Source organism: Cordyceps fumosorosea (assembly GCF_001636725.1).
Source record: "Cordyceps fumosorosea ARSEF 2679 chromosome Unknown scaffold_32, whole genome shotgun sequence".
Lineage (NCBI taxonomy): Eukaryota > Fungi > Ascomycota > Sordariomycetes > Hypocreales > Cordycipitaceae > Cordyceps > Cordyceps fumosorosea.
In genome coordinates this window covers 25,198-51,518 of record NW_017387332.1, presented here as the reverse complement: position 1 = coordinate 51,518, position 26,321 = coordinate 25,198, and the positions used below count along the sequence as shown (strand labels likewise).

Sequence of the window (26,321 nt, the reverse complement as noted above, 5' to 3'; positions counted from 1 at the left end):
TTCGTCTATAGCTTTTATTCAACGCCAAATATAAAGAAGGTCAAGCAGAAAACCACCAACCCGGGCTGTCAAGTGTCAGAATCTAAATGTCAGTCCGCCGCTATACCCAAGATTAACAACAAAGGAAAAGAAAATGCCCCGGTCAAGGAATGAACCCAGAAGCAATGCACTATATACAAATACTCATACACACTGAAAGAAAAGAGCATCATTGCGCCTCCGTGCTCACCAGGCGGTCCGCATCCCACTTCTTCTTGGCTGCCTTCTTCAAGATCTCCAGATCGCCGCTCGACTCGCACATGCTGTGGAATTGCGAGTCTTGGTTGCTGATCAGCTCCCACGGGTGCGCATACTCAATCATCTCGCCCTTGTCCAGCACCAGCACCTTGTCGTAGTCGACAATGGTCTGCAGCCGATGGGCAATCGTGATGACGGTACCCCGCATCTCGCGTATCGTTTCCTGGATCTTCGAGTCGGTCGTGTAGTCGATGGAAGCCGTGGCCTCGTCCATAACCAGCACCTTGGGCTTCTTGAGCATCGCGCGCGCCAGGCAGAGAAGCTGGCGCTGACCCTGGGAAAGATTCGACCCGGATTCCGCGACTGGCGAGGAAAGATCTCGGAAAATATTCTTGTTGCTGGCAACGGCAGAAATTGGCGTCGCAGGTGCGCTGGTATCCTCCTCACCAATCAAGTGCACTCGTCGCAGAGCCTCAAAGATTTGTCCGTCCGTGTATTGGTCGAACGGGTCCAGGTTGGACCGCAGCGTGCCGGTGAAGAGAGTCGGGTCCTGCGGCACAATGGTAATCTTCTCACGTAGATCTTGCAGACCAATGGCCCCAATGTTGACACCATCGACAAGAATCTCGCCTCTGTCAGCCTCGAGAGCGCGGAACAAGGCAAGCGTGAGCGAACTCTTGCCCGCGCCAGTGCGGCCAACAATGCCCACCTTCTCCTTGGCGTTGATCTTGAGCGAGATGCTACGGAGAACGGGCTCCAGGTCGGCTCGGTACCGCGTGCTGTAGTTGATGAACTCAACGCCGCCCTTCTCCGGCCAGGTTTCGGCCGGGCGGTTGTCCTCCACAATGGCGTCGGCTTCCTGCTCAACATCGAGGTACTCCTTGATTCGCTCCATCGAGTTCATGTTTTGTTCGTTTGTGCCGTACTGCCGGACCAGCCATAAGACATTGTCAGTGAAGCTCATGGCGTAGCTAAGCGAGATACCCGCCGCACCAGCGTCGATCTTGCCAATGCTGAGAATGATAAAGACGCCCGCAAAGAACGAGACACTGTTACCGATAAAGTCGGCACGGAAAGCCAACCACCTGTTGAGGGCCCAGAGATAGATGAAGGGCCGGTTTGACGTGTTGACCTTGTCGAGGTTCTCCAAGATGAAGCGGCGCTCAACGCCATAGGCTCGGATTGTCGTCATGCCGCTGAGGGTCTCGCCAAACTGCTGGAAGAGGGGACTGCGCTGCACAGATTCGAGGCGTTTCAGATCACGCGAGGCACGGAGGTAAAGGACGGAGACGCCGTAGAAGAGAATGCCGATGAAGACGGCGGCAAACAAGAAAGCGGGGGTGATCACAGCAATGAGAACTATAGTCACGATCAGAGACAGGGCGCAGGCGAGCACACCGATGGCCGTCGGGGCAATGTCCTGATCAACGGCTTCAAGATCCTTGCTGAAGCGGTTCACAATCTGACCGAGAGGGGTGACATCGAAAAACTTGAAGCGAGCCCGCATGACAGAGCTCAGCAGTGCGCTGTGCAGACGACGAGACGCAGTCAGAGAGCCAAAGAAGATCCAGATATCACGAACGAAGGCGGTAAAAGCACCAAGAGCACCAATGAAGGCAAGGCCAAAGACGTAATAGACTGCATCAACTTCATGCGCCGGCTTAGCAATACTAATTGGCACCTGGCCTGCGACTGTGTAGGCGTCTGCATATGCAGGGGACTGGTCGACTTGCAAGTTGCTCAACTTGGCGATGGTGGCCCAGGCGGCCTTGGGGTGGAACTGGTTATTGTAAGAGGCACTCGCAGAGCTAAAAGCGACGCTGCGGACGTCTTCCTCGACGTACTGGTTAGCCCAAGCTCGGACCCAGACATTGGTGGCGACAGGTGCCAGTTGCTGCAGCTGGAAGACGACCAGGGCGATGATCCAGAACCAGTACGAGCCCATGGAAAAGAGATAGAGCTTCACGACGGGCCACTTGATGGCACCGGTAGCCTTGCCTTCATCCATGGGATCCACCTGAGGGGCGACCTTCTTCTTGGCCTTGGGCTTGTATGGACTGTCGGGAGTGCCCTCCACGACGGTGGTCTCGCCGAAACTAGAGGCGCGAGAGGGCGCGCGAGACGTCAGGACAGAGCCAGGTCGGGACTTTTGAAGGTCCTCGCCGAGCTCGCCGGTGGCAATCAGTTCGGCGGATGCGCCCTGGGCCTTGACACGGCCGTTGTCGAGCACGACGACGAAATCGGACTGGGGAGCGCAGAGCTGCACATTGTGGGTTACGAGGATGCAGGTGCGGTCCTCCATGAGCGGGCCCTTGAGACAGCGGTGGAAGATCCAGTGAGCCGTGTGCGAGTCAACGGCAGAGAGACAATCATCCATGAGGATGTGGGCCGAGTCGGAATAGACGGCGCGGGCGAGAGAGATGCGCTGCTTTTGGCCACCGGAGAGCGTGATGCCCTTTTCACCAACAAGAGTCTCGTCACCGTGGTCGAGAATGTCGAGGTCGCGCTCGAGGGCGCACGCAACAATGACGTCGTTGTAGCGCTTCTCATTGTAAGGCGCGCCGAACAAAATATTGGTCTTGATGCTGCCGTTGAGGAGCCAAGCGGCCTGGGCAACGTAGGCAATCGTGTCGGCGAGGCCGGTTTCCGGGTCGGGCCGGACATCGTCGCGGCTGCGGCCACCAGGGCAAAATACCTTGCCGTTATACAAAGACATTTCACCAAGCAGCCCCATCAGAAGAGAGGTCTTGCCGGAGCCAGTCGGACCAGCAATGATGTTGAGTTTGCCAATTTGGAAGTCGATGTTGAGGTCCCAGAGGCGGAAAGCACTGGGGCCGTCCTCGGTCTTGCTGTCCTTGCTGCTCCAAGAGAGAGTGGTGTCGCGGAAGCCGATGCGCTTGACACCTTCCTCATCAACGTTGTCAGTACCGAGCTGCTCGTACTTTTCAGTCTCGCCCTCTTGTAAGAATTCCTCGACTCGCTCGACCGAAACCTTGGCTTCCTGGACGTGGGCAAACATGTCACCAAGCATATCCAAGGGGATACGCAGAAGCATGAAGAGCGAAATGGCGGTGAAGGCGATGGAGGGGTAGAGAGGCCTTTTCTCGACCAGCGTAAAGACGACAAAAGAGAAGAAGGTAATGAGAACAGGAACCGAGTTCCAGATGGCGACAGCGACAGACCAGAGGACGTAGCGGGAGCGCATGGCCTTGAGTTCGTTTTCGCGCTTCTCGTCAATGATGGTGCCGAAGCGCTTCTCCCAGGCGAAGTACTTGATGATACGAATATTTTGGAGGACTTCGTTGGTGACGTGGATTCGCTTGTCGGTGGCAGCCATGATTTTCTTGGAGGTGACGCTGAAGCCATTGGCAAGGAGGTAATTGACGGGAACGAGGAAAATCATGACGATGATGCCAGGAATGGCGCTGAGTCCCATGACCTGCCAGAGCAGGAAGACGGACACGGCGAGCTGAACGGGTGCAGCCCCGACAAGGAAGTGCAGATAGGCCGTAGTTTCGGAGATTTTGTAGCTATCAACCGACATGAGGTTAATGATAGTACCAAGATTCGTTTGCTCGTCGGTGGTGGCAGCGGTCTTGTCTTGGGCCTTGTCCTGGGCCTTCTTCTTGCTCTTGAACCCGAGTGCTCGCCTGATGGTAGAAACAGGGCCCTTGGCGGTGTCGTCGTCGGGGGAATCTCCGAGGGTCTTTTCGGCGCCAGCGGCGGCTTTGCGGCGAAGGGCCTTGGCGTAGACGTCACCGATGATGATGGCGCGCATGCGAATGCAAATTTTGCGGCCGGTCCAGAGACTGATGTTGTCGCTAATGGAGCGAATGGTGTCGAGAACGGGAAGGAGAATGACAAAGAGCCAAATAACATTGCGCGGAGCGGCATCGGGGTTTTCGACGTATTCGAGAATGTATTTGAGTAGCATGGTGGGTGCAAATGTAAAAACGCCGGCGAGCGCGGCAAGAAGACACTGGCCGGTGAGAGGACCCTGGAAGTACTTGAGTAAGTGGACGACGAGAGATCCGGTTTGCTTGAGGGACCGGTAGCCGGCAATGACGTTGGCGGCCTTGTCCCTGGGTAAGAGGTTCCAGACGGCGTTCATCTCAAGCGGCGTCTTCCAGCCGGCCCAGACGATGTCGTCGACCCAAGAAAAGGTAACAATCGAGAAGAGACTGGCAAGCGGTTCACGGGAAGGTTCCAAGCCGTTCTCCCATTCCATCAGGACGGTCTTGTTGCCCTTGCGGGTGGTGATGGCCATGCCCCAGAGAAGGGTAATTGAGGCAAACTCAGCAATGGCGATGGCCTGGGCCAGGTTCGAGCTCGGGTTTATCAGGGCGGAGCGGAAAACGACGAGGGAGCAGACCCAGGTGACGGTGTAGATGGTGGCGGTATGGTTCCAGAGGTGAGGGACCCTCCATTTCGAGTTACCAAGGAAGAGGCGAAGAGAAACGAGAGCGAAAGTGTAGAGCCAGACAATCAAGCTGGCCGTGGCCGCCAGACGAGCGCGTTGACCGTAGGAGCCGGTGCCGGTGATGAGGGCGGTGATGTTGAGAGCGACGATGGCGACGACGGCCAAAGTTTCGACGACGTTGGAGAGCAATTGGCCGTGAGGCTGATCAGCGTGGACCACGGAACCGCGAGAAATTGTCTTGGAGAGGCGACCGCCATGGATCTCTAAGTCTTGCTCGGAGTCGGAGTCGGGGTCCGGCGGGAGGGCGGTATGATCGACGACGTGGGGGTCGGCATCTTGGACTGCGTCATAGCCTTGAGTCCTGCGGTTCTCAATAATGCGAGCAACATTGAAAAAGATGATGCGGGTGGCAGACAGGGCGACGAGGAGCAGAGGAAGTATAACACGGAGGTAGCTGAAGAAGTAAGAGGCAATGATTAGCGGAGGCAGCGCGGATATTGGTGGCAATTGTGCGGGTGGTGGTTTTCGGCAGGCTCCGGTACAGCATAGTCGTAGCGCCGAGCGGCTGAGGCTGGAGCGGAAGACATGCAGCACAGACGAAGCGGCATAAGAAAGGAGTTACATACTCGACTTGAAAGCAGAGGGTGAAGTCATCTACCCGCCATATGGGCCAAGAGCATTGAGCGAAGCCGCCCATGGCTTTGGCTACAAACTGGACTCGACTGCCGCTGGCAGGGCAGAGAGAGGTGCCAGGCGGGCGGGAGATGTCGCAGCAGCAGTTGTTGCAGCAGCAACAGAAGCTACAAGCAGGAACGGCAACAGCCCGGCAGCCAAAGAGCGGTGTGCGGGGAAGGAGAAAGGCGTGGTCGTGATGGTGTTGAGCGTGGTCGTAAGTATCGTGGGATTTTGCTGAAGAAAAGAAGTAGAGGATGATGCGACCGACAAGCCCGGGATGAAAAAAGGCGGATTGTTGATGGTGGAGGGAGGAGAAAGCGGATTGGTCGGCTGGAATGTCGAATTTTGTCTGGTATTTTTTAGGTTAATTGGAACAAAGTGAAGTTCTCCTCCGCTCAAAGGTGGTGATGGGTGGGAAAGCGGGGCGGGGAGTCACCTCCGGGCGGGGGCTGCTCCATGCCCTCGGAAGCCGACCAGCGCTTACATGTTATTTACACTGGACTTTCCTTGGCAAGTACAAGGATGCATGTCTATTTCCTCATGTATAAAATACGGAGCAAATCAAATCAATATTGATATATATTCAAATCGACCTTTAATAACAAAAGTGCCCCCTTTCAGTGGGCTTTGGCTTCCGGAACACTGGTAGGGATCCATCTCGACATTTTCCATCAAGCTACTAACTAACTAATAAAGGGAGCCAAGCCTGCATGGATACATGCATGGCTCAGACAGTTGACCGCAATCCCGGCTCAATGGCAGCTTCTAGTCGCTGCAACCGAGGGAAAGAATTTTTCAAACAATTACGCTAAAGACTTTATTAATCAACAGGAAACTCGGTAGATACAATAACGTCTGCGACTGTGCAGGCATAGCGGCACTGTGGTGTGGGCCCACCCAGTTGGCGGCTTGTCTTCCTGCAGACGCAGACACGGGATCAGGATGCTATTAGGCTCTTATCTGATCAACGGCAAGTCATTGGTCCTCCTTGATGCTCAATAAGCCACCGGCGACCGCTCGCGAATACTACCTAGGAAAACAATGAATGCGGATAGCGTCATGAATGGCCGCGACCGCTTCCTGGAACCTGGAAAGGTGCTGCTGTCAAGGAATGTGCTGCCAGGCATTATTTGCTTAGCGAGGTAACGAGGGTGAATGGCCCAGTAAGGCGCAGCCTGTTTGTTATGCGATTCAACATCCTCGTCGTCTTTGCTAGCGCTTCCTTGACACCTCGTGGCCGCTGTCGTGTCTTTGCGCCGCTAGGAATATCTGTACCTGTCATTTGCTTCCTGCCCAACCGCGTTCTGTGACCAGAGTCTTCTCTGCGACTGCCCAAGGATCTACGTGTAGGACATGGCTGTGGATATCCGTGTACACACCCCGCCACAATAACTATGAGCCCACTATTGCAGGAGACCAACAGACCAACTGCAGGGGTGCCGAGTCGCGTTCAATACTTGCATTCATTCATTGATGACAAGATCAACCAGCTTTTCAGTAATGATATCATGCACGAGTATTGTATATCAAGCGCTAAATACTTTCAAAATGTGTATTACTTTTCACCTTGTTGTAATTGGTTTGCTGTCTTTGTTGATCGCCCTCCACCCATTCTCGACAACACGCACTTGCACTGGCGCGCATCGCTGGCAAGTATCCGTACCTTGTACCTACCTACCTGACTGGGATACATCAATTTGAACAGCAACATGGTACGAGGAAACCGCGCTAAATCTTAACGAAAAACGTCGGTTCATGCATGTCACGCTCAACAGGGGCCTGAATACTTCCCAGTAGCCTCAAGAAACATATCGTATTGTTTGCTGGCATGTACTCGTGCCACTCGCGATGAGACAAGTCTGGGCGCGTGGGTCGCACGCACAAACAGTGTCTGGTAACTAGTGGCTCTCGCTAGTTACAGGTGGGTTGTGATTGTCGATGTATTGATATTGAGGGATAATTACGTGTGTTGACAATGACTTTTTTACCCTCCAAGTGTCCTACTGATGCCTGGCTTGTATGTCAACACCGTTTTGATCATTTACTTGACATGTGCACCCTTGGTTAGAAAGGAGCTGGTTGGCGCTGTCATAGTCCTGCGTTTGTCCCTGCAAACACTTGTTCCCTCCTTGACCTTTCTACGCACTGCTCGACCACTCCGTTCATCGTTTTCCACCATGCTTCTGCCGGCTGACCAAGTCTCAAGCTGGAGCCGCATTTCTTGTCGCCTTCTTTCCACTCTCCGCCTGTTTACAGTCTTCTTCTGCAGCCCGTTGTGGCCGCAAACTAATTCGTCCAACTCGAAATCGCCTCTTCCACGCGTCGCCCTTGCCTTGACTCCTGACCATGGCCAACCCCCCTTGATATGACTGTATACCCATCTCTAACTGTCTCCAAAGGCACGTCTACAATCGACTTCAGTGGCATGACGCTCACCCTCATCGGCCCGTCAAAGGTGATGCCCGGTTCTGCGACTTCACGAGACACAAACCAATTCCTCCAACGACACAATGCCAGACTTGGAGCGATGCTCTGCCTCAGTCGTCTGGTCGACTCATGAGCACTTCATGCCCAAGAAATTCCGGATTGGATGCTGCGCAGGGCCCTCCCAAGACTCTCGACAGTTTCTGTCGCTTCGCACATCCGCGCAACATTCCGTCTCGCTCGAACAACTTCCGACGTGGAAGCAAGTGCCGATATGTCCAAGTATATGTGTCTGCCGACACTTCATTTATCGTGCGGGCAGCCCATCTATCATGAATCTCGTTAGCAACAGCAACCAGGGTGCCGGAGATTCCTGCGTTCAACAGGTACCGATGCCGGACTCACCGTGGCCTCGGCTAGTAAGCTATTAGAAGGTAAACACCTAGCAGGAGCCTCTTACGTTTTGATACGCATCTTTATCGTAACAAAAATGAAATGGGCGCTGTTTTAGCTCGACCGGTTCTGCCTTGGGTTCCCTGCCTTCTCAATTCGCCGAGCCCTCGCGCGGCTAGTCGGATGGCTGAAAGAAGATTATCCTTGTACTTTCTTCTTTTGGGCAATTCCGATTGCCGGTTCTGATTACCTGCCGTAACCTCGATTCAACTTTACCTAACATACGACCAGCCTTTGCTACCAAGTATAAGCAGAAAGCAAGATAATCGAGTGGTGGAAGAAAAGCATAAGTAGTCGCTTGCGTCGCGCACATAGCCGTGCTCTCAACAGGAGCTCTGAACCAAGTCACTCTAGCAATTTTTCCATCCAACATAAGCTCAAAGCCATCATGATTTTTGCTGCCGTCCTTTCCTCTTTGGCTGTCGCCACGGCTTCCTCAGTGGCAGAAGCTGCGACGCGTTCCGTGGAGAGACGGACCAAGTATAAGCCCGGCTGGTGTGGCCAGGCTACCCCAGGATCTGGGTTCAATTATGTCGAAGCCACCTGGAAGATGCCCGAGTCCTTCCCGACAGACGCCCAGAAGCAAAATCAGCCAATCTACAACTACCAATGGGTTGGCATTGACGGTGCTCTTTCGCAATGCCAGGCTCTCCTCCAGGCCGGGACTTACTACAGAGTTGGTGCCTCTGCTTCCTGCTGCCCGACATCACTGACGCCTTCTCGCTCTAGCTGAAAGATAATGTTGGTACCTACGGATTCTGGTACGAGTTTTACCCCAACGGTTCCTGGCTCCTGGACAGCCCTGCAGGTAAGTTCATGTCGGTAGGACGGTAGAACACGCGCGCTGATAGGTAGACAAGTGTCCCCAGGAGATGACATCTATGTCAACGTAAAGGCCACGTCCAAGACTACAGGCACTGTGTGAGTTTTGTACACCCTCTCCTGTACAAGCATCACTTCCTAATGGTGGAACGCTAAGGTATATGGAAAATCGAACCACCAAACAGAATTTCACTCAAGACCTGACTGCACCTGATGGCTACGAGCTTTGCCAGTCCAATGTTGAATGGATCCAGGAGAATGCTATTGGCAAGGTCACGACGCTGGCACCTTTCTCGACCTTCAGCTTCGAAAATGCTTATGCGACCGACGAAAGTGGCCACAGCTACAACATGAATGGTTCGGAGAGCTGGATTGTCCAGTTCGACAACCCGAACGGAAACGGTTACACACGCCTGTGCCACCCATCCGACATGACTGACACTTCCGTTACTATTAATTATGACGGTCCCAAGTAGGAGCAGTAGTACCATTAAGAGAGAGAAACGAGAGCGAGAAAGGGCACATGACTGATCGCTCGGTTCAATCATGTAGCATCTCTTTTCTACAATACAACAACATGCGCCGGAGTTCAGTCCCGCATATAGAAATTGAAGATGGAAATAATTCATTGTATTAAGCGTATAAGAGTGAATCCGGGCAATCAAATTAGGCAACAATAATACTTGACCATCAGGTGCGGAGAGTAAAACCGCTAGCATCTAGGCCCTGCCGCCTGTGGCGCCGGTGATGGCGCCAGCCAAGTTGTACAATGCGGAGGTGATGCCGGCCACAGCCCCCATGAGCGCGTTTGGGGCGGCGGGGGCAGCGGGGGCCGGAGCCGCGTTGACAGCCACGGGCACGACATAGCTTCCGTTTCCATTTCCGTTGCTCGAAACGGCCTCGGTCACGGTGGTGGTGTGCGCCACCGGGGCAGGGGCCTGGGCTTGGGCCTGGGCCGGAGCTTGGGCCGGGGCTGCGGCTGGGGCCGGGGCTTGGGCCGGGGCTGCAGCTTGGGCCGGAGCCCGGTTGGGGGACAGGTTGCCGTTGAAGACCGAGATGTCGTGTGTCTGGGCGCCGAGCACGTTGACCGGGAAGTTGAGCGTGTTGCCGTTGACGTTGTTGCCCTTGGCGTCCTGGGAGTCCGTAGCCGGGGCCGGGGCCGGGGACGCCGCCGCTGGCGCGTTGGCCTGGTTCGGGGAGTTGGCCTGGTTCGGGGAGTTGGCCTGGTTCGGGGAGTTGGCCTGGTTCGGGGAGTTGGCCTGGCTCGGGGAGAGATTGCCGTTGGCGGCAGAGACGTCGTGGGTCTGCAGGCCGAGGACGTTGATGGGGAAGTCCAGCTTGTTGTTGCTGGCGTTGATGTCAATCAACGGGCGGGCAGCCTATTTTGAAAGTCAGCGCAGTGCGGGTGGTAACCATGATCGGTGGTGTGTGTGTACCTGAGGGCTCGGCAGGGGTGCGGCGACGGCAAGGGCGCAGAGGGCAAGGACAGTAGCAGGAAGCATTTTTGCGGTGATGGAGAATTGAGGAGTAGAGTAAGGAGTGTAAGCGAAGAAGAATAGAAATTTGGAGGTTATTAAAATTGAAAAATTAAAATGAGAAATAAAGAGCGTGGTTGAAGCTGGAGCAAGCGTAAAGAGTGAAGGTGTTGGTTCTGCAAGCTTGCTACCTCATGCTTCCAACGGCGTTTCCTTCCTTTATATAGGCACAGGCACCGAAGTGCAGGTGCAATATCCAGCCCTATAATATTGCTGCACCACACAATTATCTCCTTATCTGCGCCTTTTCGCCGTTTTCAGGTGGCAATTCACCTGCTCAACGTCCGTGGCGATCCCCGCCGCACCGCATGGGCAACAACAGCGACCTCACCACAGGCGGTAGCCACAATGGGTGCCCTGAAAAAGTGGTCAGGGTTTCATTCCACGGTCGGCGCTTCACGATAAGCATCGACGCCAAAAGTGCGTGCCATGTGGCAATTTAGATGCGGCTCTGTGCCCTCCTCCCCTGCCAAGGGGTGCTGAGCACGGTCGCTCGACTGCTGACTCTCCGTCTGTGTGTCAACGGTCTTGGTTTTCGGGCTGGCCCACCAACCCATCAACACCGTGACGGCGACGGTGATTAGATCGAAGAGGTTAAAATTATCATGTCATGCTCTTGAGGTTGGCCATCAAGTTATGCGAACTTGCCCTTCTCTGTCCGTCCACATCGGGACGTCCCCTGTCAGCATCTACCGACGCGCCTCGTGGAAATGCATGCCGTACCTCATGCCCTGTCCATTCACACGTGGTTATCCTTCCCCGGGCGAACATGAGGAGAGGCACGTATATGACGTGGGTAGGCACCACTTGCACGCGGAGCTACGTCTCAGGACTTGCATGCTGTTGGTGGATCATCTGTCATCGCAGGGCAGGCCATTCATCGTAGAAGCGCTGCGGCCCGTTGGCGAAATATTACGCCGGCAGCGGATTATTCCGTCAGAAACGTGCCCATGTTGCTGAACTTAAATGGATACAAATCGCTTGCAATCGGCTTGCGCTGGTGTTGGCACAATGTCGCGAATTGCACCATGACGTGACGTGCTTCCACTATTCAGCAACGATGCACATTCTATGAAAAAAGGCAAGTCGGCATTTATCCCAGAAGCTATATCGGGTCTATTAGCAGGCTGCTATATACAAGCGTGAATGTCGTCGAGTTCCATCTAGCCCCAAGCCACCCCAAGCTTTAGAACAGCGGCTTCGTGCTGCTCAAGTCGTCGATGCGCCCGAGAAGCTGCTGCAGCATCCTGTAGCCACCAGACAGCGAATAGCTCGGGACCTCGTGGCCCGCTAGCTGGACGTCGTAAAACGTCAACCCGCGCTCCTTGACGTACACGCCAATGTCGCCCTTTGGCCCCAGCGCGCCCGGGTTCTTGTCCTCGTGGTCGGGGACGAAGAAGGGCGTCTTGGGGAAGGAGTGGAAGCCGCGGTGGCCGTGCCAGGTGACGTTCTGCAGGGCAAAGAGGGTGCCGTTGGTCTGGAGGAGGGCGTCGAGGGCGCCGGAGCCGACGATGGTGTTGTTGGTGCGCTCGATGATGTTCTGCAGGGTGCCGTCGAGGGCGGCGCCGGGGGAGGCGTCGCCGTGGGGGAACACGGACCCGTTGGTGTTGCCGCCGCACTGCTGCCACCGGTCGCCGATGAGGGGCGCGTGGATGGCCCTCTGCACGTCCTTGCGCTGGAAGTAGACTTCGGAGCCGGGGGGCACGTAGTCGCCGTCGTTGACGCCGCCGAGGTGGCTGTAGACGGTCGGGCACTGGTCGGAGATGTGGTAGACGTTGTAGCAAGGGTTGTTCGACTGCAGCGACTTGCGGATGATCTTGGACACCTCCTTATCCTCGTCGGGAACCGCGGGGAAGGGTTCCTGGGGAGGCGGGAAGGTGAACCACTTTCTCGTGTAGTTGGCCTGTCCACTCGATTCATAGAGCTCATTGATTTTGGCGACGGTCTTGTCGGTGTGGTGAAGGAGGTTGGCCCAGTACGTGTTGAAGGGAACATCGGTGATGGAGAACTGGATATTTTCATCTCCAAGGACGGGATCGTTGATGGAGATGCCCTTGAGGTTGAAGTACTTGGTGTCGTTTTGGAGGAGGAAGCTGTTGGCAATGTACGGGACGTAGGCGCCGGCGTAGGACTCGCCGGTCAGGTACGTCTTGGCGCCCTTGAGCTGGTCAAAGGTGTCGATGAAGTTTTTCCAGAAGCCGCGGAACTGCGTGGCCACGTCGATCTCGTCCCGGGCGCTGGGTGTGCCCAGGGAGAAGCCGGTGCCGACGGGCTGCTCAATCCAGATCATGTTGGTGAGCTTGTGCCACGAGTACGGGTTCTGGACCGGGGCGAGCGTGCCGTCCTGCCACAGCACGGGACCGTTCTCGGTCAGGAAGCCGGACAGGGACGAGCAGCCGGGGCCGCCGTTCAGCCAGACGGTGATTTCATCGGTGATGGAGGCGTCTGATGAAGGGAAGAACCAGAAGAACAGCTGGTCCTTTTCGCCTTTTTTGTTGGTAATGGGCAGGCTCCCCGCATAGGACTCGCCGACGTCAAAGCGGATCTCAGGCAGGTCCGCACCGTCGACAGCAAATTTCTTGGTCTTGCTGTTCAGATAACGAGGCTTCGTGGCGTTGCGCGCATGGAGATGCCTCTTGGCCAAGGCAGCCTCAGCGTCATGTTGCGGCAGATATTTGGCCGAATGCTTCTTGAAGGCCGCAGCCCTGTCGGCTTCGACGCTTGCGGACAAGGCCGCCACTGCGGCAGCAACGACTGTGGCGAAACGCATCTTTGTCGCGCTGTGGCTGGCTGTGATGGAGAACTGGATTGAAGAGGTTGATCGATTTGATCAACCTTCGGCACGGCTGCCTCGTATATATACATTTTTTGCATTCTTCCTGAGCCCGGCATTCGCCACGCCACGCTGCCCAACAGGCATGCATCTTCCGAGGAGGCCTCGAGCCGAAGCGGTTGCCCGATGGACAATTCCCAGCGAGACGTGACATCAACAGCCATTCCTGCGCCGTCTCTAACTCGAACAGGCAGGTGTCCATGCCGCTAGGACATCTCCTTGGCGATCGTGGACTGTTCGGTTAGTCATGCCGCGGGCCTGTCCTTGGTGCTGCGGATCCGTCATTGACCCAGAGCCTTGTTGTGTTGTTCGTATTCCGAAGGCTGTCCCGTAAGTTGAGTTGACAATCAATCACCTTGCATTGATTGTTCGCTTGCACTCTACCGTCGGCTCTTGGAGGACTGTAATGCGGCCCACCCAGAGTTGCGTAATGGTGGACATGGAATTGCGCGTCTCAAACACGGCCCACTGAGCGCTCCAGGGTACGTAGTGGGAAGAGAAGAATAAACAAGCACAGAAGGGTGCTTGTTCTCGAAAGGAATTACTACAAAAAATGTGAATAATCAAGATTTCCCTATTTTTCAATTCTCAATTAATTTCTGAGCAGTTGCCCATCCAAGTACAACAAGCGTCGACCGCCTCTACACTATCGGTAGTTCTGCCATGTTCCCTATCTACCTATTTTCAGTAGCCACAGTGCTATTCCGTCTTGAGAAGCTCCCTGGTGTACTAAATGTGATGTAACCTGGTCAGGTACCCGACTGCTAATGCAACTCTAGTACGGATATGTTGAACCGGAATAGTAAACATCCCAACTTACCAAAAGAACTTTTGAAAAGATTAGTAGAGCCCTGTGACTGCGCAAGATGGCGCAATCCAAGTATCCTGATTGTGCAAAAATATTAATCAATAGTAATTATACTAGAAACTTATACCGAGAAAGCCCGCTCGTGAAATCGCTTTATTTCAGCGCGTGGTTGATGCGGCCAACTTTGTACTCGGAGACATTCAATATACATGAAATCACCCGAGGCCTCCCTTGCAGGGGGCCAAAGATCTAACCACAATCTGCTTCCCACGTCAAATCATCCTTGGCGCATGCTCAAGAGCTTGTGATGAGGGCCCATTCCGCCACCGTCGCGCCCGCTGGGCCCTTGCCCTGGTTACCTCGTATCGACAGCGTCGCGAACCTGGACGCCGCGATCGGCGTCTCGAACGTGACCTCTGTCGTGTTGCTCTCCGGGATGTGCACATCGGTCCTCGGACCCTTCCACGGCGCGGATATATTCACCGTGAAGCGCTGGCCGCCTCCCGTCGCGCCAGGCTCGTCGTGGAACGCGAGCGTGAAGCTGTCCGGCGGCGACTGCGCCCAGTCCAGCGCGCAGCCGGCGATCTTCCGCCCGCGGTCGGAGTCGTCGAGCGCCACGGTGACGGAGCTCAGCTCCGCGGCAGAGGCGGGCTGCCATCGGGTGGATCGGGCGCCGTCGACGGCGCTCTCGGGGAACTGGCCTGGGACGACGGCCTGGGTCGACGTAACCGGGCGGCACTGCGCGACGTTGCCCTTCGTTGCTCGCACGTCCGCGGTCTTCCGGTTGGGGATGGTGACGGGGCTGCCGTCCGTTGGGAGCTCGTAGCGCTTGCCGCTCGCGGTGCCGGCGTCAACGGGGATGGGCGCGTCTGCGTACCGCTGGTCGGCGGTGTCGAGTGGCATGATATGCGTGGCGCGGGCCATTGTCGTGCTGTCGTAGGTGGACGATGCGGTGATGGGCCAGCCACGCCAGTAGAAGACTCGGTATTTGATGCGCGGGATCTGCGGCGGCAGGCTGGGGTCGACGTGCAGCTTGTCGTCGGGAAGGTATCGCAGTCCCAGGTAGCCGAACAGCGTAACTTGGTTGGCTCCGCCATGGCCCGTTAAGAACGGAAACGCCGGGTGCGTGCCGCCGTTGACGTTTGGATTGTCGATGATCTGCTCGGAGAGCTGGTAGAAAGGACCGCGAAGGTAGGGAGAAAATGAGTAGCGTGCGTAGGTGTGCGCGGAACACCCCGAGGGGGAAACCTGGTTCGCCACAATGGAGAAGATGGCCCAGGTCATGGCAGGGCCATCCGGCGACTGCTTGGCGGCATACTGCGGCTCAATGTTAGCGCCTTGCCTCGTCCGTTTGTCTTGCGAAATAGAAGACTCACATAGTCCAAGTCGTTCAAGGAATCCTCGGGTCCATAGTTGTGAGTGTACTGCAGCGGGAACGTGTCCAAGACGACATCGGCTTGCTTCACCACGACATTGTCATTCATGGTGGTATACTCGAGCGTGATGTTGTTTTCCCTCAAGAATACAATATTGTCCGCCATCTCCGTCCATTTCGAATTAGGCTGGAGGCCAAATTGCTTCCTGAACTGGTTGGCGTAGCGAAGAGTCTGAGAAATGAGCGGCATGGTGTACCCGCCAGCATCAACGTGGTTTGCATACTCGTCAGGATCAGTCATGTCGGTGAGCGTCCACTTGCTTCCGTTTGGCTGAAGAATGCTCGCGTATGCCGTTGCGATGGAGTCGAAAACAGGAAGGTAGGCGTCCTTGAACGCTGCATCGTCGCCAGAAGCGACCCATTGGTTGATGAGTGCCAGACAAATGTCGCCGTTGAGGTGGTATTCATAGTCCCAGCAAGCCCCCGTGCCGGTGCAGTTCCCGAAACGGGCGCTGGTCCAAGAATAAAGTGCGGCATCCTTGGGCATGGAGATTCCGCTCTTTGAGGTGCCCGCCCCCATCTGCGCATTCCGTTTTGCTTGTTCGTGGTGTGCGACTCGATAGCTGACAATGGTCTTGGCGGCCTCAGGGAACGCAGCGACAAGACCAGGTTGCATCCACGTTTCGGCGTCCCAGAATATCATGCCGGCGTACGTCTCGGTTCCAATTCCACCGACAGCAATGCTGTTCTCGTTGAGAGGACGGCCGGACGACTTGGCTAGAGCGTTCTCGCCGATAGTATTCTGGAGCAGGTAGAAGGGATTGACAATGGCCATGATGGAGTCGTCGACGATGGATGGATCGTCGGGCAGAGCGCCATTGTCGAGACGAAAGTCGTCAACAAATTCCTCCGGCATGACCTGTGCCCATTCTGCGGCGTGGGATTTAGCAAGACGACGAAATCCTTGTTTGGAAGCTTGCTCAGCGGCAGATTTCGCCTGGTTCTTGGGGTCCTTGAAGGCGTCAGTCGATGCAATTCCCACATATTTTGTAATCTCCAAGCGCTTATAGGCCTGGAGCTTCACATTGTATTTGCTTCCAATGCTCGAATCGACGCCCTGCAGATATGGCTCCTTGCGGGTTTGTTGCGCCGAGCCAACGCTGCCACCGGAGCTGAAGTCGAGCGTGGCAAAGACGTACGCCGAAGTGTTGGGCAGTCCCTCAGGATGAACAGCCGAGTAAATGAAGTCACCGTCAGACCCGGACTCGAGGAATGTCGATCGAACAGCACACGCGCCTTCCAGGATGTTGACGATGCTGGCGCTCACGTCGACGGACGGCTCAACCACCATGCGCACCACGCCGACGTTGATATCCAACTTGTGTGTCAAGATGTGAAACTCGATCTTGAATGTACCTGGAAGCCCTTTGGGGCGCCATGTATACTTCCACGACAAAACGCCGGCCTTGTAGTTAAACGTGGTGGAATAATCGGAAATGGTGTCGCTTGCGACGCCTGCATCCAGATACGTGCCGTTCCCAAGATCGAGAACAATGCCGCCCCAATGCGGGATGCCTGAGATGAAGCTTTCCCCATTTTGCACGTCCCAGAAGCCGGACACGCCGGCGAAAGCTTGTCGGCGTGAAAACAGTGGCCATCCGTTGGTGTTGTCACCGTTCACCGGCACGTCGACCTCGAAGAAGGGACCGGCACCGGCCGAGTTGATTCCGATAAAACCATTCGCGACGGAGCCGCGTGACTGGAAGTGTGCTTGGTCTAGCACAGAGCTGATCAGGCGCCAGTTTTCGAGATCCCACGAGACGCCAGGGAAAGCGGTGTTGTACACTGAATTTGCGCCGGAAGTGCCATCTCGAGCCTGGTTAGAGCCCAAGTAATCGAGATGGTACTGGTTCGGGTATAGAGCCTTGTTGGCGACTCTTACGTCCAAGGCAAACGCGGTTCCTAGAAGTAGGGAGGCCGCTGCTAGCCTGGTAGTCTGCTATTGTGTAAGTGTTTCGATGGCACAATGCCTTCTTTCTCGCGGTCTCAACATACTAAAAAAATCATGCTCATTACAATAGGCACCAGGCATGGGAGAACCGAAACAACCAAGTTCCTCTACTCTAACTACCTAAGTCATGACGGCCATATATAAGCATCTCTAACTATGCACTGGTGTCTGTTGCACGCGTTTTACGACTTCGTTAGTGGCAGATTTAGGGGTGACGCTCGTTCTTTCCTAGCGGGGCTAGTGCGCGATGTTACTCGCTGAGATGCAGGAAGAACGAGCAACCAGGTTTTGAAGCTTTTGTCAAGTTAAGCTCGTGGCACATGCTGGCGAAATGTCCCGTGAGGCTTTGCTGGCGGTTTAATTGGACTGACAGAGTCATCAGATGATGTCGCGTCGAGCCGTTTCATCTCCTTCCCGTTGTGGCAATCACTTCTTTCTGGTTTCTGGCACTTGCTCCATCATGCCTACTTGGATCATAGGAGAATAGACCATGTTCGCGCCGTCAACTGACCAGTGCATTTCACCGACCGTGTCTCCGAGACAAACTGCGTCGCGACGAGAATGCGGGGAGGCGCTAAAAATACAGCGAATCCAGCCATCCGTGTCGCGTCGCCGATCCCCGAGCTACTAGTTAGTTACCTGGTAAGTTAGTTAGTTATAAGAGCCCCCGAGGACATGGCGGCCTTTGTCCTGCAGCCATGGGAGATTACCTGCTGCCTTTAATTTGCAGGAAAAGAAAGCAACCAAAGAAAAAGCACACTCTCCCAACAAGACACAAACTTTCGATGCCACAGCGCGTCGTCCAGCTCGATGTCAGCGCCGCGTGCACGTCATGGTCGCGGGCCTGACCTGACCGTCGGCGTCGGGCAGCTCGTCTACTCACTTGGCGGCCGTGCTCGTTGCGAAACTGCGTGCAGGTCAGATCAGGTCCGCGAGCAGCGCAGGCCGGCGAGCGACGGTGACCGCCTTGCTGCTGCGTCCACTACTGGCAGGCGCCCACGAGTGGTGTCGGCGAAGCCAAGAAGGTCATGTGTCTTGATAGGGTATCCCTCGGGATGCAACCTCGCCAACCTGTATCCCTCGGGATGCAACCTCGCCAACCTGTTTTTTTTTTTTTTTTTTAAAAAAATCTTCTTCTCTTTTTTTATTAGCTAGGATGTTTTTGAGCATCACATGAGTATATTTCACCCCCTCTGCCAACTTGCCACTGCATGATTTCATCGTCTACTCTTGGCAACAGTGCCATGTCGTGTTCGTCGTGTATGGGTCATGTGGAAGCCTCGAGACTCAGTGCACCGGCAGTTCATGGTCATAGTTTCACGGAGCAATCCCGCCTTGCTTGTAAGAGGAGGGCTCTTTTATTTTATTGAATCAAAAAGACATCGATATGCCATTATTTGGGTGTCATCGCGACCTTGGATTCAACATCTCTCATAGCCTCGCTAACCGCCTTTGGCTCTTGGTTGTAATTGGGCGGGCGCTCGGCCTCACCCCCGGCTGTTTCCCACATGGCTTCAGCAAACGATGGTGGCGCCGGCCCGGCTTCGAGCTGGATAGCCTGCTTGGGCCTGTTCTGGGGAATCCGATTCATGATAGGCGGCGACATTATTCGCGTGTCCAACTTGAAGGTGTCGGAGTGCCCCTTGCCGCAGACGGTGACGCTGACGGTAACCTTCAAAGCGTGACTGACCGTCATGTTGTATGTAACAAAGCTGGGTGTTATGGGCGGTGCAAACCACTGGCTTGACAGCCTCTCATTGCCACTGAATAGACCTGATTCGCAAAGATGCAAGTCAAACAGAGCGCCGAGATTGATGGCTTCACCGTCGGGGTCAATGTCGACGACCATGGGCGTCGGCAGCGCTTTAAGAGCCTTCTCCAAGTGTAAGTCTTGGGCGTCAGACGTACTGGTCTCGCGTGAACCCCCAAGAAAATGCTCACCCGCGCGAATGACGGTGTTAGTTTTGAGCTGCAGCGTAATGTAGTCAATGGTGGCCTTTTGCGTTGTTTTTTGCACATCGTCGCTGGTTCCCCTTGCCATTGGCGACAGGCGCAGGGTGAGCGGGATCGTATCCCGGGACTGGAGCTGCATGACGACCGGGATGCCGACGTGTATCGAGTAGGAGAGGGAGGGGACGCTGGAGGTGTGGAAAAATTGCTTGCTCTTTTGCTTGAATGAAAGTTCAACCTCATCCATGCCGGGAATAAGTCTATAAGACGTAATTGAATGCGCTGGTGATGGAGACGTCTTGACCATCTTGGCCACGGGCTCCAGTGTTGGCGGCGCCCCTAGAATGATAGGCTGCGTGGATAGGGCCGGGCTGACAGACTTGTTATGCGTCCCAGGCCCGGGATTGAGCTGGGCCTCGAGCCAGTATTCTACGTAAGCTTCTCTGTGGTGATGATAGGATGCGTACGAGGGCGGCAATGGTTGTGCAGCAATAGAGGCTGGGTCGGTGGGTAGGAAGCTGTTCCGCCCGGCCTCGCGCGAGAGGTTCTCGGAGGGATGTGCCGGAATGGTTATGACAAAGGGGAACTCGGCCGGAGCCGCTTCTTCGGTAGCAACATGCAGCGGTCCTGCAAATATTATCTGTCCGGTTTCCGGGCCGAAGAAGTGGTAGCGGCTTCGGTAGGTGTCGTGTCTGGTGCCACCGTTGCCGTTGCTGCGAGTGACGACGATTTTTGTTTTGGCACGGCCGAGCAGTCGCAGCGTAACTTGGCATTCGGGGGCGACAATGTGCTGACGACGCACGACCTTGCCAATGATGGTGTCGCCGGTTTGAAAAATGCGCTTGCTCGACCCGGCAAGGGCGATGCTGAGAGCCGGTGAGCCTTGGGATACGGCGCAGGGCATGCTGGTGATTGGTGTTTTGGTGTGGTGTGTCTTTGCGAGTCGGTATTCAGGGTGGTTCAACGATGCGAATGCCTTGGGTCCTTGAAGGTAAAAGAGGGCGCCTCTTGCCGTTTACCTCTTGTCTCATGCTTCTTGCCACTTTTATAGACCAGCAATCAATCACTCTTCTGGCGAGTCCAGGAACCCAAGGCTTACTGGTGACGTAGATAGCGTGCAGCCTTGTGGATTCAGCGGGCTCGGGCTGAGCCTGACGCGGTTAGCCCCCTGTTCCTTACAGCCAAGGCACATTCGCTGCAATTGGCCTTGTTATCGCAGAGAGCTGTTAGAGACTGGACTGGAGATGGATGATTCTGATCCGCCGTGGACTTCGTCGACTTCCACCCAGCGGACAATGGTTCCAGTTTAGGCCATGTCTACTGCTGCCGGTTCTCGGTCGCGGTTAGGGGGTCAATAAGGGCATAGATAAGGGGGGGGGGGATATGACAGGAATGTGCAAAAGGCTGCAACTCCAAGCAGGGGAATTGTTAAATGTCGTCAGCGCCCAAATGATTCTGAATGCTTCTGCATATTGTCAACGGAAACAGGCGAATTTCCAAGTTCTACATGGCGTGTCTGACTACACTGGTGGACCAGCGAGAGCCACTGTAGTCCAGGGCGTCAGGTAAATCCCGGTCGCCTCGCCGCCGCAGCCCGAAACCTAACAGCTCGCTTCTGGATCTGGCCGGCTTGCAGAAGGTCTCTGGGAGCTTCGCGGGGCGGTAATTGAGAGAAAGTACAATAATGACAAGGTTCGAATTTATTGCGAACCAGGCACTACAAACGGTCACGATTAGTTAATCATAAAACCCCCGGTCTGTAGCCGGCTACGTTGGGGAGGGAGGCCAACGGAGCGGGGAAAAGGCGAAATCGCCGTCCCTGCTCGGCTGTAAGCTCCTGATATTAGACTGAGTGCTTTGCCGCTACAATCAAGATATTTCCGTCTACATCAATCAGAAAAATCGGAGCCAGATTCATCTCATCTCAACTATTTATAATCTGCCCAACTTCCATCAACACCATGGTGCCTAACAAAGTCCAACCCTTCAAGATCGCAATTCCCCAAAAAAGGATCGACATATTGCAGAAAAAGCTGCAACTCGCAACCCTTCCAGAGGAAGTGAGCTTCTCAGATGTCGAGAAATACGGCGCGTCGCGGTCCGACATTAAGCGACTCGTCGAGTACTGGAAGGATGGCTTCGATTGGCGCGCGCAAGAAGCAGAGCTGAACAAGCTGCCTCAGTTCACCACGACCGTCAACGTCGATGGCTTCGGGGACCTCGAAATTCACTTTATCCACCAGCGCAGTGGCCAACAAGACAGCATCCCCCTGCTCTTCTGCCATGGCTGTCTGTCTCACCACCAAGAATAGGCCGGGCTGGGCTGTACTAATCTCTACGCGCAGGGCCAGGAAGCTTCCTCGAAGTCAGCAAAATAATGCCCCTTCTGACAGAGCCGAAAGAGGGACCGTCTTTTCACCTCGTCGCGCCGTCGCTGCCAAATTTCGGCTTTTCCGACAAGGTCAACCGGGCAGGATTCAGCATCTCTCAATATGCTGAAGCTATCCACAAGGTCATGTTGAATTTGGGGTATACAAAATATGGTACGTCGTCACCTTTACACAAGTCTATGCGCTTTCAATTAATAGAGAGAAAAAAAATACAGCCACCCAAGGTGGTGACTGGGGATTCTTCATTACTCGTTCTGTTGCCGCCCAGTTTCCTGAACACTGTTTGGCCTCACACGTCAACATGCAAATGATCCAGCCGTCAGCTACAACGACAGGTTGGTTTGGGCTATACAAGCTTCTGGGCTGGTTCACCAAGCAGGAAAGTGAGGGCTTGGAGCGGCTTGGCTGGTATTTGAAGGAAGGATCTGGCTATCTGGCCGAGCAGAGCACCAAGCCCTTGACAATTGGCTACTCCCTGGCCGACTCACCCGTAGGCTTGCTGGCCTGGGTCTACGAGAAACTCCAGGAATGGACTGACGACTACCCATGGACGGACGACGAGATATTGACCTGGGTATCCATCTACCAATTTTCAAAGGCGGGCCCGGCCGCAAGCACTCAAATTTATTACGAAGCGCGGCACGCCGAGAATGCGGACCTTAGAAAGGCTATGGGGTATGTACCGGTGCCGCTTGGAGTCTCGTCCTTTCCGAAGGACATCTCTCCCATACCATTGTCCTTTTGCAAGGCACTCGGCCCCGTTGTCTTTCAGAAGCGCCACGAGCAAGGCGGTCACTTCGCGGCATACGAAAAGCCGCAACTTCTTGTGCGGGATGTGCAGGACATGTTTGGAAGCAGAGGGGGCGCATATGACGTCGCTGTGCGGCTTCGATCGAAAACACATGTGTAGATTAGAGATTATATTCTGGCTGCGCTATTCTAACTCGACAAGAAAAGGTTCCCCTCACTCGAAGTAGCGTCGTATCGCGCCACGAATCGTGTCTTTCCGTCCAAGCGATCGACTATACCGCCGGTCGACACGACTCGCCCTTTGATTATCGCGTCAAATCTCGATTGCCATTCAGCCAGCTGCAGCGCAACTCCAATATTTTTTGAAAATCTTCTTGCATCTTTTTGTATTGACTGTTACCCCCCGGCTGAGTCGCACGGACTCTTTGTCAGCCCGTCTCGACGTTTAGGCATCGACGCATAGTACTCGCTTTCCAACCAGGCAAGATGACCCTACATGTCGGCAGGCCCAAAGGGTGTTATCCATCTCATTAAAGCAAAGCTAGTTTTGGAGTTAATGGTCTCTCCGCAAAGCCTGACAGCATTTGTGAGTTTGGTTATCCGGTCGCGGCACAAGCCCAAGCCCCATCCATGAGCCTGCCCGAAGCTATAAGATCGAAGCAACATATGAGCCCTAAGCCTTGCAGATAGTATGCGGAAATAATCAACACTCCCCAGTATGAATAAAGTATAAATATGCGAGAGAGTTTGGGCTTCGAGTATGGTAATGGTGTGGTGGGGAACTAAAGCAATGAGTTGTCGGCCTGAGCCACCAAGGGCTCGATGACTTCGATGGTTGCATTCGTGGCATCGACTCGGGCAAGTATATGCGTGACATTAACCGCGGAAATTGCAATCGTGACGTCGTTCAGGCTCTGAAATTCCTGATTCAATACGATGGCCATGTTTTTCTGATCTGGCGAAACCCCCTCCAAATATATCTTGTCGAGACGATCGAAGAAGGTTGTGGTTTCTCTTCCCCCAAGCGCCAGCGACAGATGAAAGAGAGCACGGCGCAAGTAAAATCCCCATTTTGGGAGACCCGGGCTGATATTTTTAGCAGGAAAAGGGATGTTTTTGTTTGCAAGATTATTTTGTGTGGAAGAGGGGTTGTTATAAGTATTCTCCGTCGAGAGTGATGGTGATGCAATGAGGACCCTGAGCGCCACTGCACTTGTCTACCTACTTTTCCATCATAACAATGTACATTATGTTGACAAGCGGCAAGCAATCGCGCTCTTCCTTCACTTGAAGCGATCGTTACAGTCGCTCCGATAGACAGAAGCCAACAACCAACAAGAGTACAATGTGGAGCATAGCTGCGCACTGGGAGAGATCTAGATGCGGCCCGGAAATAGATGCGACAACCAACCACCGCGAAATCGAATCAGCAGTGCTCCGAGGGCGAGGAAATCATGGCCAATAAGGAAGGCTTCACTGGAATATTGCCATTGACCACATGAAGAAAGTGCGCGCTGCGCTTTCGCGTTGCGGGGTGAACTTGGTCTAGACAAATGAAGGCACATGTAGTAACATTTATGACAGGGAGGAAGCTGCAGACCTCATACACAATTTTAAGCATGCCTAGTACTTTATTGTACAGTTGAACAAGACGATACACAGCATCCAGATGGGCATTTGTAGATCGAGATGATCACGACACATGCAATACTGCCGGGCAGGCGTTACCTTTATAGTTTAAGCTTGGCCTTGGCCATCATGAGTTCCTGCCGCAAGGCCAAGTCGGCCATAATTTCTTCGCTGCCTCCGCCAACAACCTAGACAAGAGTGTAAGCAACCATCCCGGCTTGAGAGTCTTCTCGACACCAACCACCAACTTACCAGCATCCGCAAGTCGCGGCTAATCTGTTCCACGGTGGCTCCAGGCCCGCTCCTCTGATATCCAGCACCGCCGAAGATTTGCTGGGCTTCGCGAGCGGCCAGTTCCACCATCTGGCCGCCTTGGACCTTGAGGAGGGCCAGGCGACCTGCGACGTCCGGACTCTGCCACCCCTGCGGCGAGGTCCCGATGTGGTACGCTAACTGCTCCATCCACGCCCAATGGGCCTCGACCCGGTGTGCCACCTCGGTAAGCTTCCTCCTGATCACCTGGTATTGCATCAGAGGCTTGCCAAAGGTTTCTCTCTGCAGGGCGTATTGGAATGCTGCGGTGAGGCACGTTCGACTCTTGCGATTACACTGGACGGCGAGGAGAAAGCGCTCGCGGTTGAAGTTGCGCATGATGATGGCGAAGCCCTTGTTTTCTTCACCGATCAAGTTCTCGATGGGGACCTTGACATTGTCGAGATCCACAAACGAAGCACCTCCGGCATTCTGTCCGCTGTTTTGGATCTTGTCGACGGTGATTCCCGGCGAGTTCATCGGTATAACGAGGACTGAAATTCCTTGCGCGCCTTCGCCGCCGGTCCGCACCGCCGTCGTCATGTGGCTGGCCCAAGGCGACCCGGTAATCCACTTCTTGACGCCGTTGACAATATAGAACTTGCCATCAGAAGTCTTTTCAGCAGTGGTTCTCAACTGGGCAACGTCAGATCCGCCGCTTGGCTCGGTGATTCCAAGACAGAAGCTCGTTTCCTTGGTGAAGAGCCCGGGCAGCCACTTGGACTTTTGCTCCTCCGTGCCAAAGTGGATGATGGGCGGCGCGCCGATGGAGGACGCCCCCCCTAGCGCGATTCCAACACCGCCTTCGATTCTTGAAGTCTCGTCCGCAATGATGAGCATGTGAAATGCGTCAAGTTGACCTGGAGGCAATCCCGACAAGTTGGGCACGTTGGCCGGCCGATATTGAAGGGGGATGTCATCCAGACCGATTCCCGACCGCAGCCAAGCCTTGGAAGCCTCCACTGGCGCTTCTCCCTTTTCTTCCCATTCGAAAGAGTAGGGGAGGACGTTCTTGTCTATATATTGTCGTATGTTATCCCGTAGTCGCCGATGACTGTCGTTGTAGTAGGGCGACCGGAGCGAAGAATACCAAGCCGGTTCGCTCCAGGGGATGTGCTGGCTAAGCTCAAGCTTCGGATCTGGCGCCATGATTCAGTTGAGGTATGTGACGTGGCTCTCTTTAGAGTATGAGATGAATTATCCACGGGGGTATATGGGGGGTTCTGAGCTGAAATAATGTGTCGACGATGGGTTGACGTCCTAGTTGCCGAGGGTGTAGCTCGGTACAGTTAGTATAAACACCCCGCAAACGGTATAGCCGCCTGCGCACTCAATCAATATTGGCTATATGCTCACAAGCCGCACGGCCGCTCATGTCGAGTACCATCCCACGTCAGTACAACTCCGTTGAATAGTAATGTACATACTAGCTACTATAGCATCGAATCTTCGAGATAAATTTGCCCGCGACATCATTGTTGATGTTTTTCGTGGATGTTTTCTCTGGTTACCGCACTAGCGACCTCGGTATGGGGTGGATATAGGCGAGTTGATGGTGGCCGAGCTCATAACCCAGCCTGTAACACACATGCACCAATGAGCAATAACATTACGGCATGCAGCATGGCAATTGCAATGTATGTATATCGAAAGCTAATATATACTTGGGCTAAATATATACTTTGAAATCCTGGTTA

At 54.5% G+C, this 26,321-nt stretch overlaps 8 protein-coding genes across 8 annotated transcripts; 2 read left to right on the top strand and 6 right to left on the bottom strand.

The window, feature by feature from the left end:
* Positions 1 to 208: 208 nt before the first annotated feature.
* On the bottom strand, positions 209 to 5,354 carry ISF_08557 (ATP-dependent bile acid permease; the record flags this gene model as incomplete). Its single annotated transcript, XM_018852160.1, has 2 exons — positions 209 to 5,228; positions 5,284 to 5,354. The coding sequence occupies 2 exons, from the start codon at positions 5,352 to 5,354 to the stop codon at positions 209 to 211; spliced, it is 5,091 nt and encodes a 1,696-aa protein (XP_018700624.1).
* Positions 5,355 to 8,597: 3,243 nt separating this feature from the next.
* Positions 8,598 to 9,507, top strand: ISF_08556 (Concanavalin A-like lectin/glucanase; the record flags this gene model as incomplete). Its single annotated transcript, XM_018852159.1, has 4 exons — positions 8,598 to 8,885; positions 8,939 to 9,017; positions 9,070 to 9,130; positions 9,189 to 9,507. 4 exons carry the CDS (start codon positions 8,598 to 8,600, stop codon positions 9,505 to 9,507), a joined length of 747 nt encoding a protein of 248 aa, XP_018700623.1.
* Positions 9,508 to 9,750: 243 nt separating this feature from the next.
* ISF_08555 (hypothetical protein) lies at positions 9,751 to 10,533 on the bottom strand (the record flags this gene model as incomplete). The annotated part of the gene is made up of 2 exons (XM_018852158.1): positions 9,751 to 10,410; positions 10,468 to 10,533. 2 exons carry the CDS (start codon positions 10,531 to 10,533, stop codon positions 9,751 to 9,753), a joined length of 726 nt encoding a protein of 241 aa, XP_018700622.1.
* A 1,219-nt stretch (positions 10,534 to 11,752) lies between these two features.
* Positions 11,753 to 13,336, bottom strand: ISF_08554 (carboxypeptidase cpdS; the record flags this gene model as incomplete). The annotated part of the gene is made up of 1 exon (XM_018852157.1): positions 11,753 to 13,336. One exon carries the CDS (start codon positions 13,334 to 13,336, stop codon positions 11,753 to 11,755), a length of 1,584 nt encoding a protein of 527 aa, XP_018700621.1.
* Positions 13,337 to 14,501: 1,165 nt separating this feature from the next.
* On the bottom strand, positions 14,502 to 17,649 carry ISF_08553 (alpha,alpha-trehalose glucohydrolase TreA/Ath1; the record flags this gene model as incomplete). Its single annotated transcript, XM_018852156.1, has 3 exons — positions 14,502 to 15,524; positions 15,584 to 17,578; positions 17,638 to 17,649. 3 exons carry the CDS (start codon positions 17,647 to 17,649, stop codon positions 14,502 to 14,504), a joined length of 3,030 nt encoding a protein of 1,009 aa, XP_018700620.1.
* Positions 17,650 to 18,986: 1,337 nt separating this feature from the next.
* Positions 18,987 to 20,447, bottom strand: ISF_08552 (hypothetical protein; the record flags this gene model as incomplete). The annotated part of the gene is made up of 1 exon (XM_018852155.1): positions 18,987 to 20,447. One exon carries the CDS (start codon positions 20,445 to 20,447, stop codon positions 18,987 to 18,989), a length of 1,461 nt encoding a protein of 486 aa, XP_018700619.1.
* A 1,057-nt stretch (positions 20,448 to 21,504) lies between these two features.
* ISF_08551 (Epoxide hydrolase) lies at positions 21,505 to 22,843 on the top strand (the record flags this gene model as incomplete). Its single annotated transcript, XM_018852154.1, has 3 exons — positions 21,505 to 21,832; positions 21,889 to 22,086; positions 22,149 to 22,843. 3 exons carry the CDS (start codon positions 21,505 to 21,507, stop codon positions 22,841 to 22,843), a joined length of 1,221 nt encoding a protein of 406 aa, XP_018700618.1.
* A 1,570-nt stretch (positions 22,844 to 24,413) lies between these two features.
* On the bottom strand, positions 24,414 to 25,773 carry ISF_08550 (acyl-CoA dehydrogenase; the record flags this gene model as incomplete). The annotated part of the gene is made up of 2 exons (XM_018852153.1): positions 24,414 to 24,500; positions 24,565 to 25,773. 2 exons carry the CDS (start codon positions 25,771 to 25,773, stop codon positions 24,414 to 24,416), a joined length of 1,296 nt encoding a protein of 431 aa, XP_018700617.1.
* Positions 25,774 to 26,321: the final 548 nt, after the last annotated feature.